The 27,971-nt window shown below is 44.3% G+C and overlaps 1 protein-coding gene and 1 long non-coding RNA gene across 6 annotated transcripts in view; one reads left to right on the top strand and one right to left on the bottom strand.

The window, feature by feature from the left end:
* Positions 1-18,360, bottom strand: part of LOC131481156 (uncharacterized) — a 151,142-nt gene extending 132,782 nt beyond the window's left edge. For both annotated transcript variants that reach the window (XR_009246102.1, XR_009246103.1), the window contains exon 1: positions 17,898-18,360. This is a non-coding gene — a long non-coding RNA (uncharacterized LOC131481156). The remainder of the gene's footprint in view (positions 1-17,897) is intronic.
* Positions 18,361-18,664: 304 nt separating this feature from the next.
* PDP1 (pyruvate dehydrogenase phosphatase catalytic subunit 1) lies at positions 18,665-27,656 on the top strand. Of its 4 annotated transcripts, XM_058668796.1 has the most exons (3): positions 18,685-18,802; positions 19,293-19,327; positions 23,705-27,656. In XM_058668796.1, the coding sequence occupies exons 2-3, from the start codon at positions 19,297-19,299 to the stop codon at positions 25,360-25,362; spliced, it is 1,689 nt and encodes a 562-aa protein (XP_058524779.1). In that variant the 5' UTR covers positions 18,685-18,802; positions 19,293-19,296; the 3' UTR covers positions 25,363-27,656. The 4 variants fall into 4 exon arrangements, with proteins under 4 accessions (XP_058524781.1, XP_058524779.1, XP_004597288.2 ...); XM_058668798.1 differs by lacking the exon at positions 19,293-19,327 and having other exon boundaries at positions 18,665-18,802; XM_004597231.4 differs by lacking the exon at positions 18,685-18,802 and having other exon boundaries at positions 18,882-19,327.
* Positions 27,657-27,971: the final 315 nt, after the last annotated feature.

Raw genomic sequence — 27,971 nt, 5'->3', positions numbered from 1 at the left:
ATGAGGTCACCGTGCCTGTTGGTGAGGAATCGATCCTGAGGGACTCCCAATGACAGGGTCACTTTACTTGCAGGTAAGCGAGGGGACTGAGACCTGGTGGTTTGGAGGGGAGAGGCTGTATGATTTGTATGGGTCAGATTAATATACCAGCCTACATGTGAGTCTTGTGTAAGGCTTGTTATCACTGAACAATGCTGACAACCACATACCAGTCCATGTGAAAGCTAGAGCTGGGGGCCTGTCAAGAAGGGCTAAATCCTAGTATCTAACAGAACGTTGGAACAGGGAACAGGTCACTTTAGGTAGGGCCATGACACTAACCAGCATGCAAGAGAACCAGTTCCAGATGTAGATTCTGTGGGGGATGTGGGCCCAACCCTGTGGAAATACAAGTTCCATTGGTTAGCTCAAGAGTTGGGGTGATAATGGGCTGAGCTAGGTGTGACCGTGGAACATGCCCTCACTCACAGATACAGGAACTGATAACAGTCTGGGCAGATCCAGGCTGCAGCACCTAAATGTGCATTCTAAAACAGGGTGTGGGGCTGGCTGGGCTGCAACATTCACCGGTTCATACAAGGTCAAGATGGAAAGGCAGACTATGCCAGGCAAGGGCCTAACACCCGCTGGCATCTACGAGATCTGGGTCTAGAAGTGGGCCAAGTCGGGGAACACAGTAAACTCCCCTAGTGGGTTATAACTCCCACTGGTGATCACATGGTCCAGGCCTGGGGAGGGTGGGCAAGCTGGGCAAAGTATCTCCAACTGTTGGCTAATCTGTGGGTTGGTAATGGGAGGGGACGGGCCAGGCATGGCCGAGCAAACCTTAGCTTTCAGGGAAGAACGGAAACCAGGCCAGAGCACAAGTCATGCCAAACTAGGTTCTTACACCTACTGTTTTGCATGAGTCACGGATGGGAGTAGACTGAACAGGGTCAGGTTCCATTACCTGCCAGCAAGAATCGAAAAGTGGGGCAGGCCAAGTCAGGCCAGGCTACAGCATCTAAGGGAAAGGCTAAGACAGGTGTGGGGCTATGCCAAACTGGGTCAGAACAACCACTGGCATGCATGTAATCTATGGCTGGGAACAGGCCCGGCTGGGGAGTCAGGGGACACCCTGGCTGGGTTGTGGTTGCCACTTTTGAGTGCTGGAGTGGGGGCTGTGTTCTGGTCTGGATATGGCTGCAGAGTCCCTTGGCACAAACGTAGACTGGGGCTGGGCATATCAGACTGGGCTAGACTCCAGCACCAACTGGTGCTCTGGAGAACCTGGGTGGGTGTAGGACAAGCTAGGCTAGGTCTCCGATCCTACTGAGCCATGTGTGAGCTGTGTCTGGATATGGATGAGCCTTGGCTGGGCTGAAACATTCAACAGTAAGAACTGGAATGGGTTGAAGGTCAGTCAGAAAAGGCCACTGTTCTTGCTAGGGCAAGAGGTAGACTAGATAGGGCTGGCCCATGGATCCACTGGTGTGTGTGAGATCTGACATTGGGAAAGGTTTTGATGGAGGAGCCTGGCAAACTCCTCTGTCAGGACACAGTTCCTGCAGGTAAGTGCAAGAGCCACGATAAGGAGCAGCCAAGCCCAGGTCTGGGAAGGGTACCCACCAACATACATTCGATGCAAGTCAGGGGCAGACCAGGCAGAACCAGTTCACATCACCCGCTGGCAAATCTGAACACCAGAACAGAGTGTGGGCTGGGCCAGATTTGGTCACAACACATACCAGTACACATTAGGGCTGGGATTTGGTGCCAGTTGGGCTGGACTGGATTTTAACCCCCAACAACGTCAGCTGGAATTGGGTATAGACCAGGCCGGGCCAGGCTACAGATCCACTGGCAAATGCTGAAGTGAGGCGGGCATGCCATACTGGGCCGCAGCACCCAACCAGCACATGCGAGAACCGGGGGAAGGAGGCAAAGCCAGTAGGATAATGTGGAGGGCTCCCCTGCTGGACCACCACTCCCACTAGAGAGCGTGAGCTGGGATGGGGTAGACCAGACCAGGCAGGGTTACACCACCTCTGGGCCTCATGTGAGCTAGATCAGGGAAAAGTCAGACTGGTCTCCCTGTTTCTACCGGTGAAAGCATAAATCAGAGTGGTTGAGGGTTGGCTTGGTTCTACTGCAGAATCAGCTAGCAGATGCTGGAACTGGGAGCTAATTCTGTCAAGTTAAACTGCTCTGAGAGTGGGATCAAATATGGAAATAGTAGGCACCTCCCTCTTGGGATGCCACTCCCACTGGACACCATGAGAACCATGACTGTGGCAGGTTGGCTAGACTGAATGGCACCAACCAGCATGTGTGTGGACTGGATAGTAGGGCTGGTTGGGTTGAACTAGGCTTCAATGCCCATTGACATGTATGAGAGCTGAATGGGATATGGGACAGACTTGACCAATCCACTGTGCGTTTTGGCAAGCACAGGAACCAGGGCAGGGGGCAGGCCTGGTGGGGGTTATTGTGAGTCACTCTGACTAGGTGACAGCTCCCACTGGTTTGTGTGAGGGCCAGGTGTGTGGTTGGCAGGATTGGATTGGGGTGCAACACCCATTGGTTTTTGTAGAGGACAGTGTTGGAAACAGAACTGACTCAGCAATTGCAACCACAAGCATATGCATAAGCTGACTGGGGCGACGGACTGTGTCGATCCTGTATTGGCAAGCACATACAAGAATCAGGTCTGGGATCACCTCAGACAAAGTTTCTTTGGGGATTGCCACCCTCCTACCAGTTGAACTGCTGATCTCAGAATCCCAGCCATGAACAGAAGTACAAATCCAATGGTCTGACCATGGAGTGTATGTGTCAAAGCTGAGCCTCCTCAGTGGCTCAGATGGAGCAGTGGACAGCATATCCAGGTGCACATGGAGAATATGGCAGTCCATCGGAACCTGAAGAGGACTGCCATATTCTCCATCAGAACCTGGTACCACTACAGAGGATGGAAGACAGAACAAATGGATCAACTACCCCACTCATGTGTTGGCAGTAAAAATTTGGGCAAACGGAGACCCTAAGGTGAACTATGTCAGCCAGTGGATTCTGGAGAGATTTCATTGCAGTGAGATTGGCAGCAATTCAGAACTGTTGAACTATCAAAACCACCTGAACAGTACCCTCGAAACATGCCCCATTTCGGGGATCCTGGGATAGGTGGGACATAGAGAGAGAGAGAATGTAAAAACAATAGTCTTACGTATTTTCCTGTAGCCCTTGACCCTTTGTGCCCTAATCCAGTATGTAAAGATTATTAAAATAAAATAATAATAAAAAATCTTAAAAACAAACAAACAAATCTAAAAAAAAAAAGAAAAGAAAAATACACACTGGTGTTTTCAACACAGGTATGCGGTATTTTCCTTTTGTGTTTCCAAGGGATTGGGGGGACAAGAAAAAACCTGGCCTGCAAAGATCGAGGATTGAACTGTAGACATGGTAAATGGTTGTTGCAAACATGGGAACTCATTTGAAAAGAATTCTCTCTCCCATAAACACAAACACAGTTGGCACAGCACTGAGTCTGGTACTCCACCTGCAGCACTGGAATCCCATAATGTGCTGCAGGTTATTGTCCTGGCTGTTCCACTTCCAATCCAGCTCCCTCATGGTGCCTGGAAAGTAGGTGAAGAACAGCCCAAGAGCTTGGGCCCCTGAACTCACATGGAAGACCTGGAAGAAGCTCTTGGCTTCTGGATTTGGCCTTGCCCAATTCTCAACATTGTGGTTATTTTTGGACTGGGCCAGCAGATGATTTCTCTCTGTATGGCTCTCCTTTTCTCCTCTCTCTTTCAAATAAAAGTAAAATAAATCTTTAAAAAATCTGCACACAGAAGAGATAATATTAGACTCAGTGAATGTAAACCTTCTGGTTATTTCTGGATGTTAGGTTAAAAAATAAAAAGAACTTTCTTATATAGAGCTGTACTCTTTCCCCCTGCACACCCAGACTTGGTTTTTATTTTTTTTCTTTCTTCAAGAAAACAGAGTGAGCCATCAGATCTGTGTTTCTATGCAGGTCAGCACCAATAGAATTTTTAACTTGGCCTTGCTGAAGGTTGACTGCATCCAAATGTTCCCTGTTCAAATAACTACAATAGCAATGCTTTTCATCTATGTCTGTAGAATTGAGCTACATCCGTAATTTCAGGGAATGTGTCATTGATGAAGGGAGATTCAAGGAGAACCACAAAGATTATGAAAGCACTGAATCACAGGAAAAGATGTTAAAGAGTCAAGGATTCCTTCCTCTGAACTCTGGAGCAGGGATCGTACACGAACTTGTCTACGCTGTCTTCCTCCCAAGATACATGTTGTTAGAAATGATCCACACTTTCCTTAAACACTTGCCAGACACAAATTATAAATAATAGACTTTGTCTCTGCTGTGTGTGGACGCTTCCCTGTTGTGGGGCCAGCCAGGAGGCCTCTGAGATCGGACACACTCCATTCCAATGCTTGCTGCCTGGTGTCAAGCTGCCAAGTCTCCATCTTGCTCAGCCTGTTTCCTGTTCTCTACAATGGGGACAAGAGTCCCTACTTCACAGGGTTCCAGGGAGCAGAAGTAACATATATACAATAACACACAAACTACTGCTTGTCTTGTATCTGACTGGGTACTGCTACCATTTCCTGCTGAAGAAGTGCCTCTTTTCTGCCTCCTCTCTTTTCTCTTGCTTACTAACTACCAGCTCCAAGTCTAAAGAGTCCTGATGGATGCATCCTCATTGTTTTTCCCAGGTTTCTTGAAACTAAAGTACCTGTACCTGAACAACAGTAATAATAAACGCGCTAATGTGTATAGGGGAGATGATTTATTTTGATTACTGTCAAGCAAATAAACTAGAATTTTGTATCATAGTATTTCTGTGCACATGCTAAGTATTTAAACCAACCCTAGATTCTACAAACAATCCTTAGACTTTCCTCTGCATGTGATCTGCCGTGACCCAGCAGTGTAGATACTGGGAGGAGGTGAACTCAGCCCTTTCCTGGTCAGTGCTTGGCAAGAAAGGGGCACAGCTGGAACCTGAGCAGGCACACAGAGCGGAGCCTTGAAGACCGCCTGTGCCAGATGGCCGCCGGGCTGTCAGAGGGTCAGATCAAGACCAAGAAGGCCTCTTCTATTCCCCTTTACACACTCTTGAGAAACTAATTCTATAATTAAATTAAAACGGCAAGGAGGGAGTCATGATGTTGCATCTCTTATTGAGAAAGCTGAGAGAAGGGGAACTGACCGAACATCTAAGAGCACTACTTTTTGTCAATAATTCTTTCATTCAATAATTACTGAATGCTCAGACACTGTTCTGGACATGGGAGATTAAGCAGCACAAAGATCCACTTCTCATGAAACTTGGAACCTGGCAGAGCAAATGATTCAGAAAGAATTCCACACGAATCCCACAGCAGGCCCAATTTTCTGGTGGCCTAGGAATGTTCTTGAGGTGGGGGCAGTGGTGTTAGGGCCCATGTTGAATTTTCACCCTGGGGCTTAGGCAGGCATTTTCAATATCGTTGCACTGACTACCAAAGCAGCAGCTTCCCAGTTAAAGTAGAGCACATTTTGACCTCTTAAAAATGATGGTCATGGCTCTAAGGATCTATTTTTGTCCTGCTTTCTCAAGTTCATGTTCTCTGTGGTAGCCAGCAATGAAAATACCACCCTGCCGCAAGCATAATAGAATAAGTTCTATGTCGCCCATGACACTTCAACCTTGACATGCTGAGAAGCGAACCTTGATTTACCTAATGTTGCTTTGTGCTTTATTTAAATAAATTAAGCACATTTGTACATATATACATTGAATTACCTACCTAGGAATTTGTTCTTTAATATACTTAACTTTTGATGTGGCTTCTTAAGTTTCAACCCCTATTTCAATAATGCTTGGTAAGCATGTGTGAGGTCAAAATCTCCACAATGCTATGTAAGCCAGTAAAGTCATGAAGATGACTTCCAGATTTCCACAGACTGATGGTTTGTGCCATAGGAAGGTTAGTTTTAACCTTGACCCTAGCTCCCCCCCCAAAAAAAATAGCATAGTAAATCGAGCAGGACATGTTAGGTGTTGCATTTCAGCTATGGAGTGATATCTAATAACAAATCAGACATTTGTTTTAACTCTAGATATACTATATTAAGTAGTTAAGAACAGGTGTTTTCTCAAGTTACCTCCTATACACACACACACACACCATTCATTAACTACAATGAGGAAGGGGATGGTCTTACAGCGGAATGATCTGGTATATAATACCAAAGTAATGAAACTAATACCATCAGTAACTACTGACTTTCCCACGTTCTTTCTGGTGAGATGCAATGGAGAATACAGAACAATGCAGAAGTAAAATTCTCACCAGAGCATGACTAAACTGAATCAAACCATGAGGAAGCAAAGAGACGAATTCACAATGTGGGACTTTAACGGGGCAGCTGGTTTGGATTCTTCAAAACCACCAATGTCGTAAAACACAATCATAATGTGTATGCATGCATTGGAGGTTGGGGAAAGAATGTTTCAACTTAAGAGACTGAAAAGACTTGGCTGGGTGATTCCTGGGTCATGAAAGGAAGAAAAGAAAGTAGAGGAGAAGGAAAGGGAGGAAAAAGGGAAAACCTACGCAAAGATATTTAAGTGACATGGAAGAAACTTGAATATTTAATTAGATATCACTTTAAGTTCCTTGGATCTCGGCTTTGTTTTTCATAGACACATATGGAGTATTGTAGATGTGCAATGTCAAGAGATCTGGGATGTTTATATGGTTCAGAAAAAGTAAGCGTAAGGAAAGAGGGGAAGAACAAACATGGTAACAGGTCAGCTGGTCAATCAAGATGAGGTGAGTGTCCTTCTAACTTAACTATAGGCTCAAATGTTTTAATATCAAAAGGTAAGAGGAGGCAAGAATCGTCTATCTTAAGGAAATTATCACAGAGGAATAAACCCAGGGGAATGGACAGTTCCTAGAAACGGGATCCACCAAGTGTGATGCCTGCAAGAGGCTAATCCTCTGCCCTGTGGTGCCAGCATCCCACATGGGCATCGGTTCCTGTCCCAGCTGCCCTGCTTCCAATTCTGCTTTTTGCTTGCTTCCTAGGAAAGCAGCAGAGGATGGCCTGAGTCCTTGGGATGCTTACCCACAGGAAAATCTGGAAGAAGCCCTTGGCTCCCAGCTTCGGATCAGCTGAGCTCTGGCCATTGTGGTCATTTGGGGAGTGATGGAGTACCTTTTCTAACCTTCCTTCTTACTGTAGAGTTTGACTTCCAAATAAAAATAAACAAAGGCTTAAAAAGAAGTAATACATTAATGAATAAATGAATGAAATATGTGAAAAATAGGCTGATATGAGATTGCCAAGTTTCATTCTGTCATGAAAGAAAATACATTGCAATACATATCGTCATTGTAATTCCCCAAAACACAGGGCAGTATAAAACAAAAATGTACGGCCTGTGAGGCAGCAGGCGATGCTATGGGAGACTAGGACTGAGTTAATCTCAGGCTTCAATCTGGGCCAGCGCTGGCTGGTACAGGCATTGGAGGAAGTCGGTGGGTGAGATTCTCTCTCAGTTTCTCTTTTCCTCTGTTTCTCTGCCAATGAATCAATTTTTAGAAGTTTTTAAATGTCAAAGATACATGGCCATGGCTTGCAGGTTCAAATTAAATTTAAAATAGTAAACACCATTGTTTTAAAAAAACTGATGCAACTAAGAAATTGGTTTAAACATTGACAGTGACATCAATTTCTATATATTCCAAGTGAAAATAGAATTTCCAGATGCAGAATAGAATAAGACTCTTCCAGAGGCAGGATAATAGCCAGCAGTAAATGGGTTCTCCTGTGCAGGTCATTTATTGATGAGTCATGAATTTGTGGTCTGAACACCGAACACTGAGCCAGCAGCTCTCTGCAATCAGGAAAACAACACTTACTAATTTATTTCCCTGACAAAATCTGGCTATTGCTGAGCAATGCAGTAAAATAGGCTCCATAAAAATATCTTTATGGGCTTTCTCATTACATTAACAATTTCCCTTTATGAAGGAGTGGAACCACAAAAACTATCTTTTCACACATATTCCCCTGGCCATAAAAAGCACAAAAAAGTAAAATGACAAACAATCTTTTGTTTTTTCACCACCAAATTTAGAGAATGAAAAACTATGTTGAATTAAGTTGGCTATTATTCTAACTCCTTAGTGGTCTCCGGAGGTTCAGCTGTGTTGCATTGGCTTAAATCTGGTTGGCTTGAATCTGCATTGACTTTTGGTAGTGATTAAGTAGAATTGAGGCTATGCAAAGCATTGTGAGTGAAACTGTAGCAGTACTGGCAACTACAAGCAGGATCAGAAGAAAGTGACTAGAAACATGTAATGTTCCACCTGCTGATGTTCAGGCATCTGGTCTACCGGGAAAAGAGCGGAAACAATTTTGGTGATTCAAGTTGAGTGTGCTGGAATCCAGGGCTTTGTACCAATGGCACTGCATGGGCTCAGCCGTGTTGCCTCCTCATGGTGAGTGACAGCCTCCAAAATGGCTTCCTATCATTGCCACTAGAATCCCTCCCTGTGGAATTCTTTCTCACACCTCACCAGGGTAGGTCTGTATGATCAATTAAATACCTCTTCCAAGATTGTTACAAAAGCTGCTGCGGGTAGTGTCTTGGTAGTGTCTGTTCTCTCTGAGATGGTTCATTTTGGACACAGTCAGCTGCTATGTTGTGAACAGCCTCACAGGCTCATGGGGGAATAGAACCATCCTGCCCACAGCCCAGTGAGCGGAGGACATATCCTCTAGCCCCAGCTGAACCTTCAGATGGCTGCAGCCCAGGCAGCCTCAGGAGACACAACATTCTAGTTAAGCTGATTCTTGACCTTCAAAAATGAATGAGTAATAAATGTGTATTGATTTGGGTGTGGCAATTTGTTACCCAGTCATAGATCAAACATCCACTGTGATCTTGGACAACTTGGCAAAAAATTGAATGGAGCTGCTCCTCCCTCATTTATAATTTGAGGACTAATTATACATGAAAACATATTTCTACTTAGTGTCCTTTGTTTCAGAACAAATTCATGACTATGTTGAGTAATGCATAAGATACAAAACAGCATAAAATAAAAACAAAAAGCAGGACAGAAAAACAAGGGTGGGGACATAAAAGCCAAACAAGAAAAAGGTTAAAAATTATTACATCATCCTCTAAACATGCCACAGTTCTGCATCTGAAACTTTAGGTAACTCCTTCTATCTCCTTTTTTCTCCGTCGCGCGCGCATACACACACACACACACACCATGGCACATGCTCAGGTATTAAATCAGTTCAGAGTCCAAAACTTCAGAAGAAGGAAATGCACCTAGTTATTACTAACATGAACGAAAATGTTTCTACAGCTCTGTCCTGAAGCGGACACTGTGTGAGCAAGTCCCCACCTCCCTGCTCCGGGTGTGTGTCAGGTCAATCAGGCTCACATTAGGCTCTGGTCCTACAAGGGCTCTTCTGGTTCAGTGTGGGGGCTTGCCATTGCCACAGCTCAACTCTCTCAACTGCCTTTCATAGACTAGTTCTCCTGACTTCATCCTCATTAGCGTTAAAAACAGCTCATTTTTCATCATAACAGAAACAAGGAGAAGAAACAGTCTTGGAAAATACTAGATATGATGCATTTCTCCATGCCCTAATACTTTGTCTCAATAAGAAACTCAGTGGACATAAATGCTCATTCCTCTCGTTCCCACCACCATCCCATGTACAAAGTGTTGGAGCCTCCTTGATTTCCACCCCGCCCTCCATGTGCCCCACCTTTTCAGCCTTTTGTCATTCACCTTCCCACTCAAACCTGACTTTCCTTGATAAAGTCTCTACCCACCTGTTCTCTCCTTTATACTCTTGCATTTTAATTCTTGATTCCCACATTTAGGCAAGAGTGTCCAGCTATTTCCAACCATGCCATGATGTAAATCCTTGTCCACGGACAACTTGGGTTCAGCCTGCAGAGAATGGACATCCTCAAGATCCATAAAGTCCAAAATCCTTGAAATAACACACTTTGAAGATTTAAGATCTGGCTGTCCTCCTCATCTCTAACTTCTCTTCACACAACACAGCCCCACTCAGATGTGTTTCCTCTGTTCTCGGGCCTTTCCGTGTGAGAGTTCCCAGCTGTAATTCCAGCATACATTTCCTTTCCAGATCTCCCATTCTCTAAACGTGGCTCAGATTCTAGCTCAGAGATTTGAGTCTCAGCTTTGGAGAGACACTATTGAGACCATCCAGGCCTGCTGAGGTCTTGGCCACACCTTCAGGTGGGCGGCGCAAACATTGTCCACCCATTTCCTAACTGGCTGAGAGACCACCAACGCAGAACATCTTACCTGCAGGTTCCCACCCAACAAAGGAGGAATTAGGGAAGGCTTAAAGCCTCAAGGTCCTTCCAAAGACACCTTTGGTGTCTCTCCATCCTTCCCTCTTTTGAGAGGCACCCCACCTCCTGGTTTTCCCTTTCCCTTCTCTGCTCACCTGGTTCTTTCACAAATAAACGTATCTGTTTGCAACAGATTCCTGGCTTTTTATTTCTATAATTATCTCAGGAAAGAATCCAACGGACTTTTCCGATAACTATCACTTTGTCCAGTTTTCACTTTCAATGCATCATCAAGTCAACATTCTTTTGGCACCTCCTAAGCACAGATAAAAAGAAATATGACTGGATTAGTTCAGAAAGAGGTTACAATTTACCTAGGAAGAAACGCAGGTAAAATGATCACAATGACCAAGACATGAACAAAGTGCTTTGAGAAACACTTTTGTCACGTATTATCTAGATTTTATCTGAATACCTCTAATAACAGAAAATTCATTGTCTCAATGAAAGGCTATTCCATTCAACTTCCAGAAAGCTATAGATTCATAAAGTTATCATATTGAGTTTTAATATAACTTCCACACATTTATGCCAGTTTTTCAACTGCTGACTTTTCAACTGTAAATCTAAATTTCTTAACTCATTGAAACATGTGACAACCACACTAGGACTACCCTTCAATTACCCCTATGTTGTGATTTTAGATTCTTCCTCAGCTGGCAGCCTTTCCTCTGGCTATACTAAAGACTTTTTTATGACCTTCCAAAGAAAAATGGGAGGAGGTCATGATCTCCTCTGGTTTCATTTCAAGGCAATCTAAGGTAACATCTGCCCTCAGGAAGGAAACGAGGTACCTTCATGACACTGCTGCTAATAAGCTAGCAACACTGCCGGTGAGTCCTCTTTTCTTTCTCCCCAAGTGGTTTTTCCTCTATAAGCCTACATGTAGTTCAGGGTTTGAATGTCTTGTATCTGGGCTTGCTGCATTTCTTGTAGTGTTAGGGATCTACATACTGAGTTTCTTGAGGATAAAGATGTTGTTGTTATCCATATTCTCATTTAACAAGCACATGAATGAACGAACCAGTGTAAAATGGGAAGAAGCACTGTGGTGGTATTCACAGCAGCCCTAGAAGCTGTGAATATGCTGTTCCTGGTGAAAAGCAATTACGGCATGCATGGAATTCAGGTAGCTAATCAGCTGAACCTACAAGGAAGAGACTGCCCTGAATTATCCTGGTGGGCACGCTGTAATCACAAGATCATTTTAAAAGGATGGCAGGGGGGCTGTATTATGGTCTTAAGGTTGCCACCTGTGATGTACCACATGGCATCTCACATGGGGGGGTTGGGTCCTATCCCAGCTGTTCTTCCAGCCCAGATCCCTGCTTATAGCCTGGGAAAACCATCGGAAGATGACCCCAGTATGTGGACCCCTGCTCTTCAGAACGAAGACCCAGATAGAGCTTCTGCATTTAGCCTGGCCCATCTCTGGCCTCTGCAGCCAGTGAAGGGAGTGAACAAGCAGATAGAAGATTTCTTCCTTTTTTTAAACATATATTTGACATTCTGCATACTTACAATCTCAGGATATACTCAAATTGCAGAACGATGGACTTAGAACTATTTTCTGAAGGACTATATTATTGTAATAAAATAGGGGAAATTGGCATGTGTGTAGGGGGGAAGTCCCAGAGCCTTTGGAACTGTATCATAAAATAAATTAATTAAATTTTAAAAAAATGCGAGGCAGAATGATGGACTTTGTTGTTGAAGACTAAACTATTGTTACAATATAAGGGAAGACAGTTGGAATGGAGGGGTAAGAGGGGAAAATAGAAGGGGGAAAGCCCTGAACCTAAGGAACTGTATCAAGAAAAATAAAGAATTGAAAAATTAAGTTTTAAATTACAGATAAAATTTAACAATTTTAAAATATATATTTGACATGGAGATTTACAGAGAATGAGACAGAGAGAAAGAAAGAGTTCTTCCATCTGCCAGTTCACTCCCCAAATGGTCACAATAGCTGCAGCTGGACCAGCCCAAAGTTAGGAGCCAGGGTCTTCATCAGGTCTCTATATGGATGCGGGGGTCCAAAGACCTGGGCCATCTGCCACTGTTTTCTGGGATGCATCAATAGGGAGCTGGATTGGAAGCAGAGCAGCTGGGACAAATGCTGGCACTACAGGCAAAGCTTAACCTACATGCCACAGCACCACACCCTGCAACTCTGACTTTGAATGAATGAATGAATAAAAGGAAGTCAGAGGAGAGTGGTTTATAATCTTTGAGACAGACAGAGAAGCTGTGAGAAATAATTACAGCAGCTTCTCAAACTTCAAATGGGAAAACTAAGTTCTCTCCTAGAGCCTCCAGAAGGGAATGTGGGCCTGCTGAGAATTCCATTTTAACCTTTTAATCTTACCCTGTAAGATTCCTGATCTGCAGAACTGAAACACTGCATGCCCACAATACGTGTGTGTGTATATGTGTCTAAAGCCACTAAATTTGTGGTAATTTGATCCAGTACCCCTACAGTACTAACTTAAGGGCTAACAGTTGGTGTCAGCATTTTCACTCACTTTAACCCTTAAAAAAGGAATGGGATAACAGTTAGTAGCATGGATAAATTTGAAAAGGTTGCCTAGCTGGTGAGAAGCAGAGCTTGCATCTAAACTCAGGTCTCTCTGACTCCAACTCCAACTCACTTCACAAATCTGATGCCTTAGGAAAAGATAAAACCACAATTCAGATAAGGCTGTGAAGTAACTATGTGAATATTCAGGGTAAGATTAAAGACCCAAGATTTACTGTTGCTAACAAAATATGTATAAGATCTGACTTCCAGTGAAAATACACTACAAATCACATGTGGTTCTTTTGAAGAACCACAAGTCAGTCTTGCAGTGAGGTGACAGGAACAGCCAATCACTAGTGAATCACACTGCTAGGAAAAATGTATTGCTGTTTGGGAAAAGCATGGGTGCAAATTCAGCAATTATAAGGACAGAATTTGCCCTCAAATCCCTCATGAAAATGTGAAACTTCACAAAAAATAACAGCTAACTGGATACAAATCCCGATAGAAGCTCTTTTGAAACATTATTGGAGGTGATACATTCATTCATGAAATATTCTCATTCATCTGTTGCAATATGCCATTTTTTTTCTGAATTGAAAATGAGCTCCTCATTACTGAATACACGGTGTGTGTGGTGGTCAGCATAACATGAGTATACAGGGGGTGCTATAATTTCCTAATACATGTTTTGGGGTAAATTACCTGTGCCGAAATGCAACTTTCTTATTCTATGCGATGGATGTAAGGATACCTACCCCATACTCAAGCCACACACTTAGAACAGGATGAAGGATAGATTCCCCAGTACCTGTGGTTCTCTCTACAGACCAGACTGTGGATTTTTACTAGAACAAGAGACATGGCTCCTCCCCTTGAGAAGCTCTCACTCCAGTAGCTTGAAGCAAAGATGACAACTGAAAAGAAATCAGCAGCCTGGGCACTCTCAGAGTCTGCAGATTGGCACAACCTGCCAGAGAAGCACCCAGGACCCGATAGCTACTGGCAACGCCCCAGCTGAGGCCCTCCTGAAGTCCTTCCTTTACCTTCTACCCTCTGCATTTTGGGAAATCCATCTAGAGAGTTAGGCTGAATGAAAAACTGATCTTGTTAGATTGACTACTGTCAAGAATACTAATTCCTCCCAACCCTACCCTCTCACTCGTGTATGTCATCTTTAGCAAAAGATACCTTCACTGCCATAGATAGCTCCTGACTTATGATGGCTCGATGCATAATTTGTCAATTCACAAACAGCACAGGAGCAATATGCATTCAGGAGAAACTAAATTATGATCCTTTTCTGGGCTGCTGATATACGACTGTCTCTGTTGATGCTGGAGTGCAGCAGCAGTTGCGGTCCCGAATCAGTCCTGCTGTCACAAGGCAGACATCAAGACTGTTGTTAAGTTGTGACTAGGAGGTCACGAATATTAAATACAATTTTAAAAGCTTTATTCTTTATTCTATTTATCTGAAAGGTAGAGTTAGGGAGAGAGAAAAAGGGAGGAGAGATACACAGAGAGGTCTCCTACCTGCTAGTTCACTCTCTAAATGAATGCAGTGGTCAGGGCTGGGCAGGGCCGAGGCCAGGAGCCAGGAGCTTGACCTGGCTCTCGCACAAGTACTTGGGCCATTTTCCATTGCTTTCTCAGGTGCACTGGCAGGGAGTTGGATCAGAAGTGGAGCAGCCAGGATTCCATCTGGCACTCACACAGGATGCTGGCATTGCAGGCAACTCTGCTATACCACACATGGATTTTTCACAAATATCACAATATATATTCAACTTAGGATGGGACCATCCCTCACCAAAAATGACGAGCACATGTATTTGCCAATCACAAGCCCACAGACATGCAGCCCTCCTGCTAAAAAATACCTGCACTCTTAAAATTCAGCAACCTAAGCTACCCAATCTTATTTTCTTTGTTATGTTCAATGTTTGTACAGAAATTTCATGCCTGTTAGCCAGGATGGTTTTGTTCCAACTTTGGAAAATGAAATTTTTTTACCCCTTAAACATTCTGTTGTTTCATAAATCCTGAGAAAAATGGGCTTCTTTTCAAATACATAATGAGACAAGTGTGAAAACACCCAGAACAGCCTCTGGTCCAAAGGAGATGAGCCACTGCATAGCTCCAAATAAAGGCGTAATCTCTCAACAGTGACATGGCAGGAAAGAAAGTCTTCATGACTTAGCTACTGGGTAATGACTGGATTTCCAAGCCAAGATCTGGAGAGAAATGGGAGCTACGGCGGGTGGTGAACCACTCCCTCTTGCCCCGACTGCTGATTTTGGCAAAGGCCGCAGTAACTCACCAACCACGGGGCTGACAGCCTCTCAGGCCCACATGTTGATCTATTTTAAGCTTCCTGGTTGGCACTGCTGTGGTTGCTGGACTCTCTCCATGTTGTGCAAGCTTAACCCCCAACAGCCGCAGGGGTCTTTACACCTGCCCACAAGAACACTAGACCAATTTGGTCAAGCATTTGTTCATATCCAGGTTTATCCCAGGATAGAACTGTGTTTCACAAAGAGCATTTATATAAGCAAACTTTTTTACATATAACATTGTGTGTGCACCACACTTACTCTGAAGCACTTCCCTCTTTTCTTATCTGCCTTTCTCTACAACAATGCTGCACTGTTTCAGCACTACTTTTCAGCACTTTCAATGTCAAATATCAACATGTATTATGACAGTCAAAACAGTTCGGTGGGGTCATAGCAGCAAACCCAAGAACCTGCACTAGCCACAACCAGCTGGCCCCATGATGACAAACAGCAGTTTGGAAGCAAGCATGTTGGTTGGCTGAGCAGGGTTCCATCTAGAAACACAATCAACAGGTTGGCTGAGCAGGGTTCCATCTAGAAACACAATCAACAGGTCACAGGGACATCAAGCCCAGCACCAAAAAAACCTCTGTGGTGCTAGGGGAGTTGGTATCTCCTGGAGGACTATTTGTACCACGGGCATGACTGCACTGTACATCTTTCCAACTACAGAACAGAACTTAAACCTATAATGAGATTATTCAAGCCCACCTCTTTGAGGCGGGTTTCTCCTGATTCCAGAAACACATTGGCATTCAGTTCTCATGAGAATGCTTTTGATTATATCTAGTGATGACAAATATTCAGCTTTTTGAGAGAAGGTGTTAATTTTCAGAAACAGCTTGGTCATTCAGAACAAAGAAGATGGGAACATCAATGCTATCCTGGTATAAAAACCCAAATATTGCTTCCTGACCAGATCTGAAAACCATTTGAAAGAGCCTTAACAGCATATCATACTGGAGCACTTGGTGCAAGGCGCAGCTGCCTGGTTCCCCATCCAGCTTCTTGCTGACGTACCATGGAAAGGAACAGATGACAGCCCAAGCATTTGGCCTCGATTCCCACGGGGGAGACCTGGATGGAGTTCCTGGCTCGTGGTTTCAGCCCGGCTCAGCTCCAGCAGCCATAGGGAGAGTGAATCAGCATATGGAGGATCTCTCTCTCTCTGTCACTCTACTTCTCAAATAACAAATCAGTGGAAGCATGGAATAAATGTGTATGTTTCCAGGGCTAACAATTCTGATACAAATGCATAATCTCCTCAGTCTCATTATTCTATTTCACAAGCATTCTGCAAAGGTTATTAGAGATGTCTACTACAAACTTGTCTGGATCTTCAGGCAGAAACTCATAAGAATCTGCTCTCAGCTTGTTTCTTGGTCTGAACTTGACAATTGTAAAGTAGGAGTTAACAGGTAGGGACACTCCTCCTGTAAATGACTTTAAACTCATTTCCTAATGTGCAAAGATTTTCCATTCCATTAATGACATCTGTGGCTAACAATGTGGCATAGATTATATTGGGGCCCTGTGTTTGTTCTCCCATTCTTTTTCTAAAACACTGACCAGGCATGCCTAACAACAGCTAATACTTACATACAAGTTACTATGTACACTGTATTTATTTTTTTAGAAAATTATCAACCCAAAACAGTCCTGCAAGTTATTACTTTTCATTTTATCCATGAGACAACTGGGCCACAGCAAGGTCACCAAAGACCACAAAATCAGCTCTAACTCACTGTTACAACCATCCTACTGTATTTGTTTGAGACAAGAGAAAAGCAGCTATTCAATAGTAAACAAAACAAAACAAGGATCTATGAGTTCATTTCAGAAGCAAAAATGAGTGAAGTCAAGCAGATGGATCCATGTTAACTAGGATGAAGGTTAGACAGATCAGCCACAAACAATTTTCTGGTTAGAGAACAAACAAGGCACCCTCCGAGACCAAGGAGTGGGAGGAGCCAGTTTGAATATTTTACACTTTGCCTTTGTTATAAAAATCAGATAATGCAAAATTAATAAAAGCAAACTCTAGGGCTGGGCATTTTATCACGGCAAGTTAAGCCTCCAGCGGGTTACCCAGATCCCATATTGGGAGTGCTGGCTTCAGTCCCCACTCCTCTGCCATTCTTCCAGCTTCCTGCTAACAGAGTCTGTAGGCATCAGAGCATGGCTCAAGCGCAGGGGTCCTTGCTACCCAAGTGGGCATCCCAGGTGGAGGTCTGGGCTCCCGAGCTCCCTGGCCTGGCCCACACCAGGCTGTTGTGGACATTTAAGGAGTGAATCAGTAGATAGAAGATCTCTCTCATTCTACCCGTTTCTCTGCCTTCCAAATACTTAAATGTTAAAAAAGAAACAGTGAATGCTTGTGCCCACTCCTTGTCACTTTGTGACAGTCAGTGGCCAGGTACTGAATTAAATCCACCTCACTGGCTAACACCAGGTAGGGAAGGGTAATGATCTCCTGAATAGCACCTGCAAGCCTGTGGAATAACGAGGCGAAAATGCAGATGCGAGTGAGCACTGAGCTTTCAGATGTCCCGTGCTTCATCACTGCCCAATGCCAAGGCTACCCACAAAGACCAACCTCCTTCTAAGAACTCAGAAACAGGGTCTTCCTCCTCCAGGCCCTGTCATCTTCCCACTTTCACAGGCTGTGTTCTGCCCCTTCCTGTGAACGAGAAGACAGTGGCTTCGGAGCCAACCATCCCTTTGGATAACATGACACGCCCGTCTATAGCGGACAGAGCGACCTCACCCAGCCTTACTTTCTCTTGGCAGCTATTTTGGATAGCATTTTTCCCCCACGTGGAAGCCAGCGGTGTACAGCAAACGACTTATAAAGCCCTAAGCGGTGGCCGAGAATGAGTTAAGGTGCCCGAGAGCTACTCGGCGAGGCGGGGGAGAACGGGGTCCCCGTCCCTCGCCCGGCGAATCTTCCCGGGGAAACCTGTACTCGACGGGCGCGGGGCACGCGCGGCCCGGCCGCCCGCACGGCTGGTCTCCCGCCGAGGTGCCAGGGATTCGCGGAAGCCCGCCCGGCGGGGAAGCAGTCCATCCGTGCAGCCCGGGAAGCTTCCTCCCGGCCCGGCACGCCGCCAACGACAGGCCCGGCAGCTCCACTGACCGCAGGCCACACGCCCCGCCCCGCCTCCGCCTTCCTCCCGCGCTGGGGCGCGGTCACGTGAGGCGGGCCCAGCGGGCCAATGGGGATGCCGGCGAATGGAAGGGATTGTCTGACCCCGTGACGTCACCGAGCTGGAGGGGCGCGCGGGGCTCTTCCGCCCCCACCAGGGCCCCGCCCACCGGCCAGCGCACAGCCAATCAGGAGACCGGGAGAGCTCCGGCCCGCACGTAGGGGCGGGGCAGGGTGGCGGCCTTGGCGGGGCAGGGCCGCCGAGCGGGCGGGCCGGGGGTGAGGTGGAAGGAACGCGAGGGGCGCAGCCGCCGTGTGCTCGTGCCGAAGCCGCCGACCGTGTCCTGCCGTGCCCGGTTCGTATCCCCTGCTCCCGGCTCGTCGCCGCCCCGCGCGGAAGCCTTCTCCACTTGGTCCGAAGTTATCCGGCGTGGGGTGCCGGCGCGCCTGAGGAGCGGCGGCCGCGGGGCGAGCGTGTGCTGCGCGCGGCGAGGGGGCGGGTCGGGGCCGCGGCGAGCTCCGGGGCCCGCGTCTGCCGCGCCGCGCGGGATGCTGCGCGCCCGGGGCTGGAGCGAGGGGCGGCTCCCGGCTCCTGCGGGGTGGGTTTGTTTGGTTTCCTGCTTCTCCACCCCTTTCGCTCCCTGCTCCGTCCTCTTCCCCCCCTCCCAGCCCACTCGCCGGGCTGGAGCGCAGCCTCGCCCCTCCTCCGCGCCCGCCTCCTCCTCCTCCTGCGCGGCCGCCTCCTCTAATGAGCATCTCTGCCTTGCTTTCAATGGGCCGGTGCTGCTGTCGCTGCTGCTCTCCGCGCGGGTTGTGGATGTTGTCGGCTCCGTGTTGTGATGACAGGAGAATGTGTGTGTGTCCCGGGCCCAGACGAATTGGTAGGTATTCGCCCGACTACCTGCGTTGGGTCCCCGGGTGCCTGGTGTTGGTGTGTGGTTGGTTTTTAGGTGGGTAGGCGAGGAATGAAGACGGGAGGTGGACAGAGAAGGAGGACGGAGACGTCCTGGACCCGTAGATAGCTTTGGATGCCTTCGTACAGTCTTGAGGAAGGCACAAAGGGAACTGATCAAACAAGTGCGAGTCTGATGCTTTGTGTCTTCTGAGGCAACCGATTGCTTCATCCGTTCAAAGATCGCAGGTGCTGCGGGATGGCCGGGCATTTCCAGAAAATGCTTGAAGAATCGCAGAGTCTTCATGCGGGGTATTTAATGCAATCAGATTACATAAACTGGGGTTGACACGTGTCATGATTAAATAATGTTTCTTTTCCATTTACATTAGCGGCTTTGCACAGCCGAGGAACCCGCCGAGTGGATGCAATGGTCGCATTTTCTAATGAATTTGGTCCCTGGGTTTCTTGATGAGGTGGAATGTTTTTTTTGGCGTGGGTTCTGCAGAGCACATCGGAGAGAATGGATGTGTTTCTTTCTCGTTACAGCGCATCTTTCTTGCTGCTCATCAGCAAAATCAGCCAAATCTTTCTGGGAGTAAGAGGCTGCAAATAATGTGGTTGCATTAGGCATCGTAGGTCAGGGACTGTAACGTGAGACTAGTCAGAAATGACCAGGAAATGAGACACTGCTCCTTAGCTCCGGCTTTGCCTTGTTGATGTTCTTGTTGCCTAATCAAGAGCTTTCGACTTGATTTAGTAAGTTTTGATCTCATGATTTCTGTTTGTTTTCTGGGGTGAATTACAATATTGGGAAAGATTTTGAGTTGTTCAGATGCTCGTTGTTCAGCCAAAGCTTTTGAAAGTCCCTTGACTTCTGAGGGAATCTAGTTTGATGGAGAGAATGCTATCAGTGGCATGGATGTGGATAGAACATTCCTTAATCAGAGAGAAGGGTTTTTAGGATTCTGACTCCCCTCAGAGCTTGTCATGTGAAGGCGAGTTGGGGGATTAGGGTTCAGTCTCTGTCCATGTGCCTGGCCGCTGACAACAATGATAAAATTCAGTGTCTCTTTTTCTGTTTTTAATCCTGAGATCTTTTTACATTGAAGGAAAACATAATTGGGTATTTATGTTCGGGTTTAAGTAGTATTCAAAGCACCTGCTGTGTAAATCATTAGCTCTCTTACCACAAGCTGTCATTCATGTTGCAGTAAACTACAAAAGCAGAAAGATTGTCAGCACAAAGGAGTTTAACAAAAGTGCAGATTTTTACGACTTGCTGTTTCCTTGATTAGATGTAAAATCAAATGCTGTTAGGTGCTTATAACTCTTCCATCTTAAGTTTTAAAGAACAAATTCAACCTTGTAAAATGATAAAGAAAATGTCAAGATTGCATATGTTTACATTTTGACAGTAGTTTTTTTTGATGAGCTGGTATGTTTCTTACATGCAAACCTGGAAAGAGATGTGTTTTGTTTCTGGAAGCCAGTGTTATGTGATCCTACGCTGAGTACATCTTCTGGCTCAGTCCTAAACACTTAACCTTTGGATGACTTTCAGGTGTCCAGTTGGAAGTGCTGTTACTTACAATTAGGTTTTCTGGAATTTCTGGTTGTCTTACTGTGCTTATTTAGGTATGGATTTGGTCTTTGAAAATTCTAGCCATTACTGTGTATTGCCTGATCTTGTCTTCATTTTTTATAAGCAGATCCCCTCTGATTTAAGTAAGATGTGCGCTTTCTCTCAGTTGCACAAGAGGTTCAGAACGGCTGGTTTATGCAGTATTTATTACAAAGGCAAACAGCCAATGATTATTTGGTGTTCCTTTTATTTTTTTTTTCTTTGCTCTTCCACTTTTTACTTCACATACTAAAAAATCCAATTCATGAAATTAACTTAATATATAGCTAATATTCTGTGGTATTGTGAAATCTTTTTCTTAGTGGGTTCTGCTTTGGTAATGAGCAGCTCATATTAACACTGAAATTTTATTTTCCTTCTTGCTGGTTGTTTATCACATTTGATTCTTAACAGTATTCCCAAAGTCCGTTTTTTAATCAGTCCAAACTAGTACTTAGATGCAAGATCAAGAATTCAGGAAAAGACGCGTTGTTAGGAAAAAGATTTTTTTCTATCATGTGTGCATTACCTAAAATGATAACATTACGATTTCCAGATAAAGGACTCTCGAATATTTCTCATGTTATATAAGATTTCTGGAAGAAAAATTATTTGAAAGGTGAGAGTTATATAAAGAGAGAAAGACAAAGAGAACTCCTTCATCTGCTGGTTCATTCCCCAAATGCCTGTAGTACCTGGGGCTGGGCCTGTCTGAAGCCAATGGTTTCTTCCAGGTCTTCTATATGACTTGACTGTCCTCCACTGCTTTCCCAGGTCATGAGCAGGGAGCTGAATCGCAAGTGGCAGTTGGGACACAAACTGACACCTCTGTAGGATGCCAGCATTGCAGGTGACAGCCTACCCCATTATGCCACAGGGCTGACCCCAGTAGATCATATAATTTTTTTAAAAAATTTATTTTTTTTATTGGAAAGTCAGATATACAGAGAGGAAGAGACAGAGAGGAAGATCTTCCGTCTGATGATTCACCCCCGAAATAGCTGCAATGGCTGGGGTTGAGCCAATCTGAAGCCAGGAGCCAGGAGCTTCTTCCAGGTCTCCCACACAGGTGCAGGGTCCCAAAGGCTTTGGACCGTCCTCGACTGCATTCCCAAGCCACAGGTAGGAAGCTGGATGGGACGTGGGATTGCCAGAATACTAACCAGCACCCATATGGGATCCCGGCGCATTCAAGGGAAGGACTATAACTGCTACACTATCGCACCGGGCCCCCATGATATCATTTAATTTTTTGAAAATTTATAATTATGAGCCCCAGCACTGTAGCCTAGCAGCTGGAGTCCTTGCCTTGAGTGTGCCAGAATCCCATATGGGCGCCAGCTCTAATCCCTGTGGCCCTGCTTCATATCTAGCTCCCTGCTTGTGGCTTGGGAAAGAGTTGAAGACAGTCCAAAGCCTTGGGGCCCTGCACATGCATGGGAGACCCAGAAGAGGCTTTGGTCTCCTGGCTTTGGATCGGCTCAGCTCCAACCGTTGTGGCCGCTTGGGAGTGAATCAGTGGATGGGAGATCTTTCTCTCTGCCTCTCCGCCTCTCTGTATATATGACTTTCCAATAAAAATTTTAAAAAAGTGTTTTAAAAAATTTTTAAATCATAATTATGATACCATACCTTTATGATCCAAATTTTACACTAATAGTTCACTTTTTTTTTTCCTTCCTGGGGCAAGCATGCTTTTTAAAAATGCAATACTGAGCATTTTTCTCAGGCTGAATTCTGCTTGGGATCAATAGTGGATGAAAATAATATTTCTGTAGCTTTCCATTACAACTGCTAAGCAGGGGACAATGGTAGTAAGCAAATTAAATTCCCAAACTGAAACCATTTACATTACTAACGCAGTTTTTGAGCTATTAGATTACTTAGGCTTTATTTTTAAAAATTACAGTGGGCAAAGTGAAAACAACAGATTTTCATTTGATTTCAGTGACACTACTCTGCAAACAGCAAGGCACAAATCCTAGGAATCCTTGCAGTTCATTTACTCTGATGTCTTCACTTACTGTTTTAGGTGAGGGAGACCCAAACAAGTAAGCCAGCTTTCCCAGGATTATTTGCAAGTTGATGGCAGATCCATGCCCCGTAGCTCCCTGAATTGGAATGGCTTTGCAAGATCATCTACTGAAGCCTGGAAAAAAAAATTACTGGAATCTCTAGTTGTATTTCATTATATCAAAATGTTTTGTGTTATAGTGAATGTTGTATTAATAACAGGAGGATCTGTGCTTGTTAATAATGTGTAAATATGCATGTGTTGTGGATACGTCTTCACACTTTCTTCGTGGGAACTGTGTAACTAAATGCCAACGACACAGGTCCAGAACACACTGTCCCCAGGTGGGAGAAGTCTGCCCGGATGGGAGATCCTAGGCGTTTTCTAGAAGGAATAGAGAGGAAGAAGGATGACTGACCAGGTAGACTGTTACATAACTCTCATCTCAGTTTTCTCCAGCCAGATCTAGTGTACATTCTGCAGTTTGTTCTGCACAGAGAAATAGAAAAAAGTGAGGCCCAAGTGCAGTGCTGTTCTGGCTCCCGGGTATAGGGAGTTGAACTTATCAGAATATACCAGAGCAAGAGGATATTACATGTGTATAAAATCTAGAACCTATTGGGACAGGGTTTAACATATAGATTCACTTCCTATATATTTTCTGTAATAGCTAATCACTTGAAATATAATTCTTTTCTTTGTGTCCAACTGTCTAATCTGCTCTCTAGGAATCCCTGTCAGAAGTTCCAGCCTGCCACTCTTCTCTGATGCCATGCCAGCACCAACTCAACTGTTTTTTCCTCTCGTCCGTAACTGTGAGCTGAGCAGACTCTATGGCACTGCTTGTTACTGCCACCACAAACATCTCTGCTGTCCCTCCTCCTACCTTCCTCAGAGTCGCCTGCGATACACGCCCCACCCAGCATATGCCACCTTCTGTAGGCCGAAGGAGAACTGGTGGCAGTATACCCAAGGAAGGAGATACGCTTCGACACCACAGAAATTTTACCTCACACCTCCACAGGTCAACAGTATCCTGAAAGCTAATGAATATAGTTTCAAAGTCCCAGAATTTGATGGCAAAAATGTCAGTTCTGTCCTTGGATTTGACAGCAATCAGCTGCCTGCAAATGCCCCCATTGAGGACCGGAGAAGTGCAGCCACCTGCTTGCAGACCAGAGGGATGCTCTTGGGAGTCTTTGATGGCCACGCAGGCTGTGCTTGTTCCCAGGCAGTCAGTGAAAGACTCTTCTATTATATCGCAGTCTCTCTGTTACCGCACGAGACTCTGCTAGAGATCGAGAACGCAGTGGAGAGTGGCCGGGCGCTGTTACCCATTCTCCAGTGGCATAAGCACCCCAACGACTACTTCAGTAAGGAGGCATCCAAATTGTACTTCAACAGCCTGAGGACTTACTGGCAAGAGCTGATAGACCTTAACACCGGTGAGTCCACTGACATTGATGTTAAGGAAGCTTTAATTAATGCTTTCAAGAGACTTGATAATGACATCTCCTTGGAGGCTCAAGTTGGTGATCCCAATTCTTTCCTCAATTACCTGGTGCTTCGCGTGGCGTTTTCTGGGGCCACTGCTTGTGTGGCCCATGTGGATGGTGTTGACCTTCACGTAGCCAATACCGGTGATAGCAGAGCCATGCTGGGGGTGCAAGAAGAGGATGGCTCCTGGTCAGCAGTTACACTCTCTAACGACCACAATGCTCAGAATGAAAGAGAGCTAGAACGGCTTAAATTGGAGCACCCTAAGAACGAGGCCAAGAGTGTGGTGAAACAGGATCGGCTGCTGGGGTTGCTGATGCCCTTTAGAGCTTTTGGAGATGTGAAGTTCAAATGGAGCATTGACCTGCAAAAGAGAGTCATAGAATCTGGGCCGGACCAGCTGAATGACAACGAGTACACCAAGTTCATCCCTCCTAATTATCACACGCCTCCTTATCTCACTGCTGAGCCCGAGGTAACTTACCACCGATTAAGGCCACAAGACAAGTTTCTAGTGTTGGCCACTGATGGATTGTGGGAAACTATGCACAGGCAGGATGTGGTTAGGATTGTGGGTGAGTACCTCACTGGCATGCACCATCAGCAGCCAATAGCAGTCGGTGGCTATAAGGTGACTCTGGGGCAGATGCATGGCCTCCTCACAGAAAGGAGAGCCAAGATGTCCTCGGTGTTTGAGGACCAGAATGCAGCGACTCACCTCATCCGTCACGCAGTAGGCAACAACGAGTTTGGAACTGTCGATCACGAGCGTCTCTCCAAAATGCTCAGTCTTCCCGAAGAGCTTGCTCGGATGTACAGGGATGACATCACAATCATTGTTGTTCAGTTCAATTCGCATGTTGTAGGGGCATATCAAAACCAGGAATAGAGAGTGGAGCATGCCGATTTCAAATGAGATAGATGCAAAGGGCAGATAGATTTTTTTTTAAAGATGCTACTATAATAAACATTTCCATTGGGCCATTCTGAGCACGTAGCCATTTGATGCTCTAGCTAGTCAGATGTTGTGGATCGTGAGGGTCTGGTCCTACCTGGCGTGGACCCCACAGCACCTGCTCAGGAGACCAGTCACTTCCTTAGCACAGGTGTCTTGAGAGGTGAGATGCTTTTCTACTAATCTGAGAAAAAAAAATCAAACTCTTAAAGAGGCTGAGAGCTAGAATCTTGCTGGTGTGTTCTCTTGATAAAAGGGAGGACGTGTTACTTTGCATCCTGCAAACCCTTTATTGCATGATTTCCTAGGTATACAATCTATGCATTATTCCTAGAAATTTATTTTAATCTCAAGTTGTTTGCAAACCCATTACTTTAAGCCATAAATGACCAAGAACCAAGCAATCTGTATTTGTAAGGTTTTTTTTTCTTTTTTGTTATCTGACAGAAATGCTTTTTAAATGGAAAATCAATCTATACTTCCTTCTCCACCCAATTTCCTAATGTAATCGGAACATTTTCTATTTTGCCACACACTTGACTATAATAGAAATGTTTAGTTTTATCTATTCTTATACTGATGTTCATAAAGTGTTTTGTTTTATTTGTAGTAACGAAAAGCTTTATTCAGTTTAAAATAAAGACATCCAAAATAAAAGGAAGAGACTGATATGTTCAATTACCGCCATCTGTATCCACTAGCACATCATTGTTATATAATCCTCGCAGGTCTGGCATGCTTTAAATGTGTGATGGGTAGACAGCTGCTGGGAAATCATACTTAGTAGTAATAAGAATTCTCATCATTTGTGAATTTAAGCATAAAGTAAGTTTGTCAATTTGAGGAGTAAGGTTTAATATTACCCATCTTGTGTGAGACAAGTTTTTTTTTTCCCATTTAAACATAGGTCATAAAACATTTGGTTTAAACTGCTAAATGCTTTAAAAGTATTGTAACTTAAGACATTATGTGTTAAAATCTCTACATGAGGAATCCTTAAAGGTAACTATTGTGCATGCCTGATGCTTAATAGAATACTTCGCAGCATCAAGTGTTATCTGCGGCAGCCTCCATAATTATATGCAGTCCCTTCTAATAATGTATCACAGTCAATGAAGATAATAAATATATTCAAATTGTTTTGGGAGCTTATTTGATATACATCGAATGAGATTTTGTTCCTGTGTTTAATGATGATCTGTATACAGCTGTGCATATATTTCCATCACTTACTCTGGCATCACTATTAAATGGCTGTGACTATGCTGATATTCACATAGATTTTAATGTAAAATATGATCAGCTTCCCGTTGTGTAATTGGGAATATAGGAGTCCTTTCATAATCTCATAGGATACAGACTAGATGTTCAAGGACTCCCTGGACTGTGGATACTGAATCAATGTAGTATTTATTTGCTGGAAAATTTATTCCAGTTGAAAATAGTCTCAGGAAGATTGCAGCTCAGAACATCTTAATTTTTTTTCTGACGTATTTTTATTTGTATTTTTTGAAAAGTCAGTGTGGAATTGGTTTTTTCCTGAGCAGTATTTTGGTGAAAGGCTGTGCTGTGTATCTCTAAATATCCTGACAGAGACTTCATTTTGAATATGTAGATGGCAGTAGCACAACCACCTTCAACTACTGTTGGAATTGGTCTTGAGCATCACTGCTGAAGAGTTCTCTGTTGTTACAGACTGAATAATGTCTTTGTACAAGGGACAAGTGTAACAGAGGGAATATAAATGTAATTTCCTGTGGTTATAACCAAAATAATATTTCTTATTTCCCAAGAAATAAGATCTGCAATCGGAAAGCTGATCTACATTGAATAGATGTGAAAGTACAATGTGGACTTTACATTGTGGAAATAATTGTTAGACATCTGAATGTACAAACATCTAAAAACAGTTGTGAATTTTTCATAATGGGTTGTCACTGTGATGTGAGTATAGTATTAAAGTAAATATACTTGTAAAGTTTCATGGTATTTAGCTTTTCTTAAATTTGTAAAATTATTTAAGCTTTCTAATGTGTATTCAACTTTTGTATTTATATTTAATCAATAGTTCATGATATATGTATAATATACCTTTAACCATTAAATGAAATGCTGGTATTTTGAAGGAAAAACTGTATTGGTGAAGACATCTGAAAGAATTTGCAGCCAGTTGGAGACTGGTCAGAACACAGTGACAGTGAATTAAAGCTTCGTATCTGCTTTCTGAATGGCCTGTTGTTGGTTTTTCATAATGGTAGGATTCATTAGGTACTTAGAGGTGGTAGATGACATTTACTTTAGAATCTAGTAAATGAATAGTTCATTTTGCATTCAATAATAGGCATAGATTTTAAATTCACAGGTGAGATTTGGTAACACTCATCCCAATAGAGAATGTTCCATTGCTCCAAAAAATCTCATGCCCTTTTACAGTTAACCCCTTCCCAATTAAAAGTCTCAGGAATAGTGTTTGGTTAAGATGTAATCTTAACTTTGCCAATACAGTTGTAAGTGAATTTTACATTCTATAGGAGTAGTCCCTT

The sequence above is a fragment of the Ochotona princeps genome, chromosome 9, assembly GCF_030435755.1.
Source record: "Ochotona princeps isolate mOchPri1 chromosome 9, mOchPri1.hap1, whole genome shotgun sequence".
NCBI lineage: Eukaryota > Metazoa > Chordata > Mammalia > Lagomorpha > Ochotonidae > Ochotona > Ochotona princeps.
Note: the sequence above shows the minus strand (reverse complement) of the source record. Positions and strands in the feature narration are given on the sequence as shown.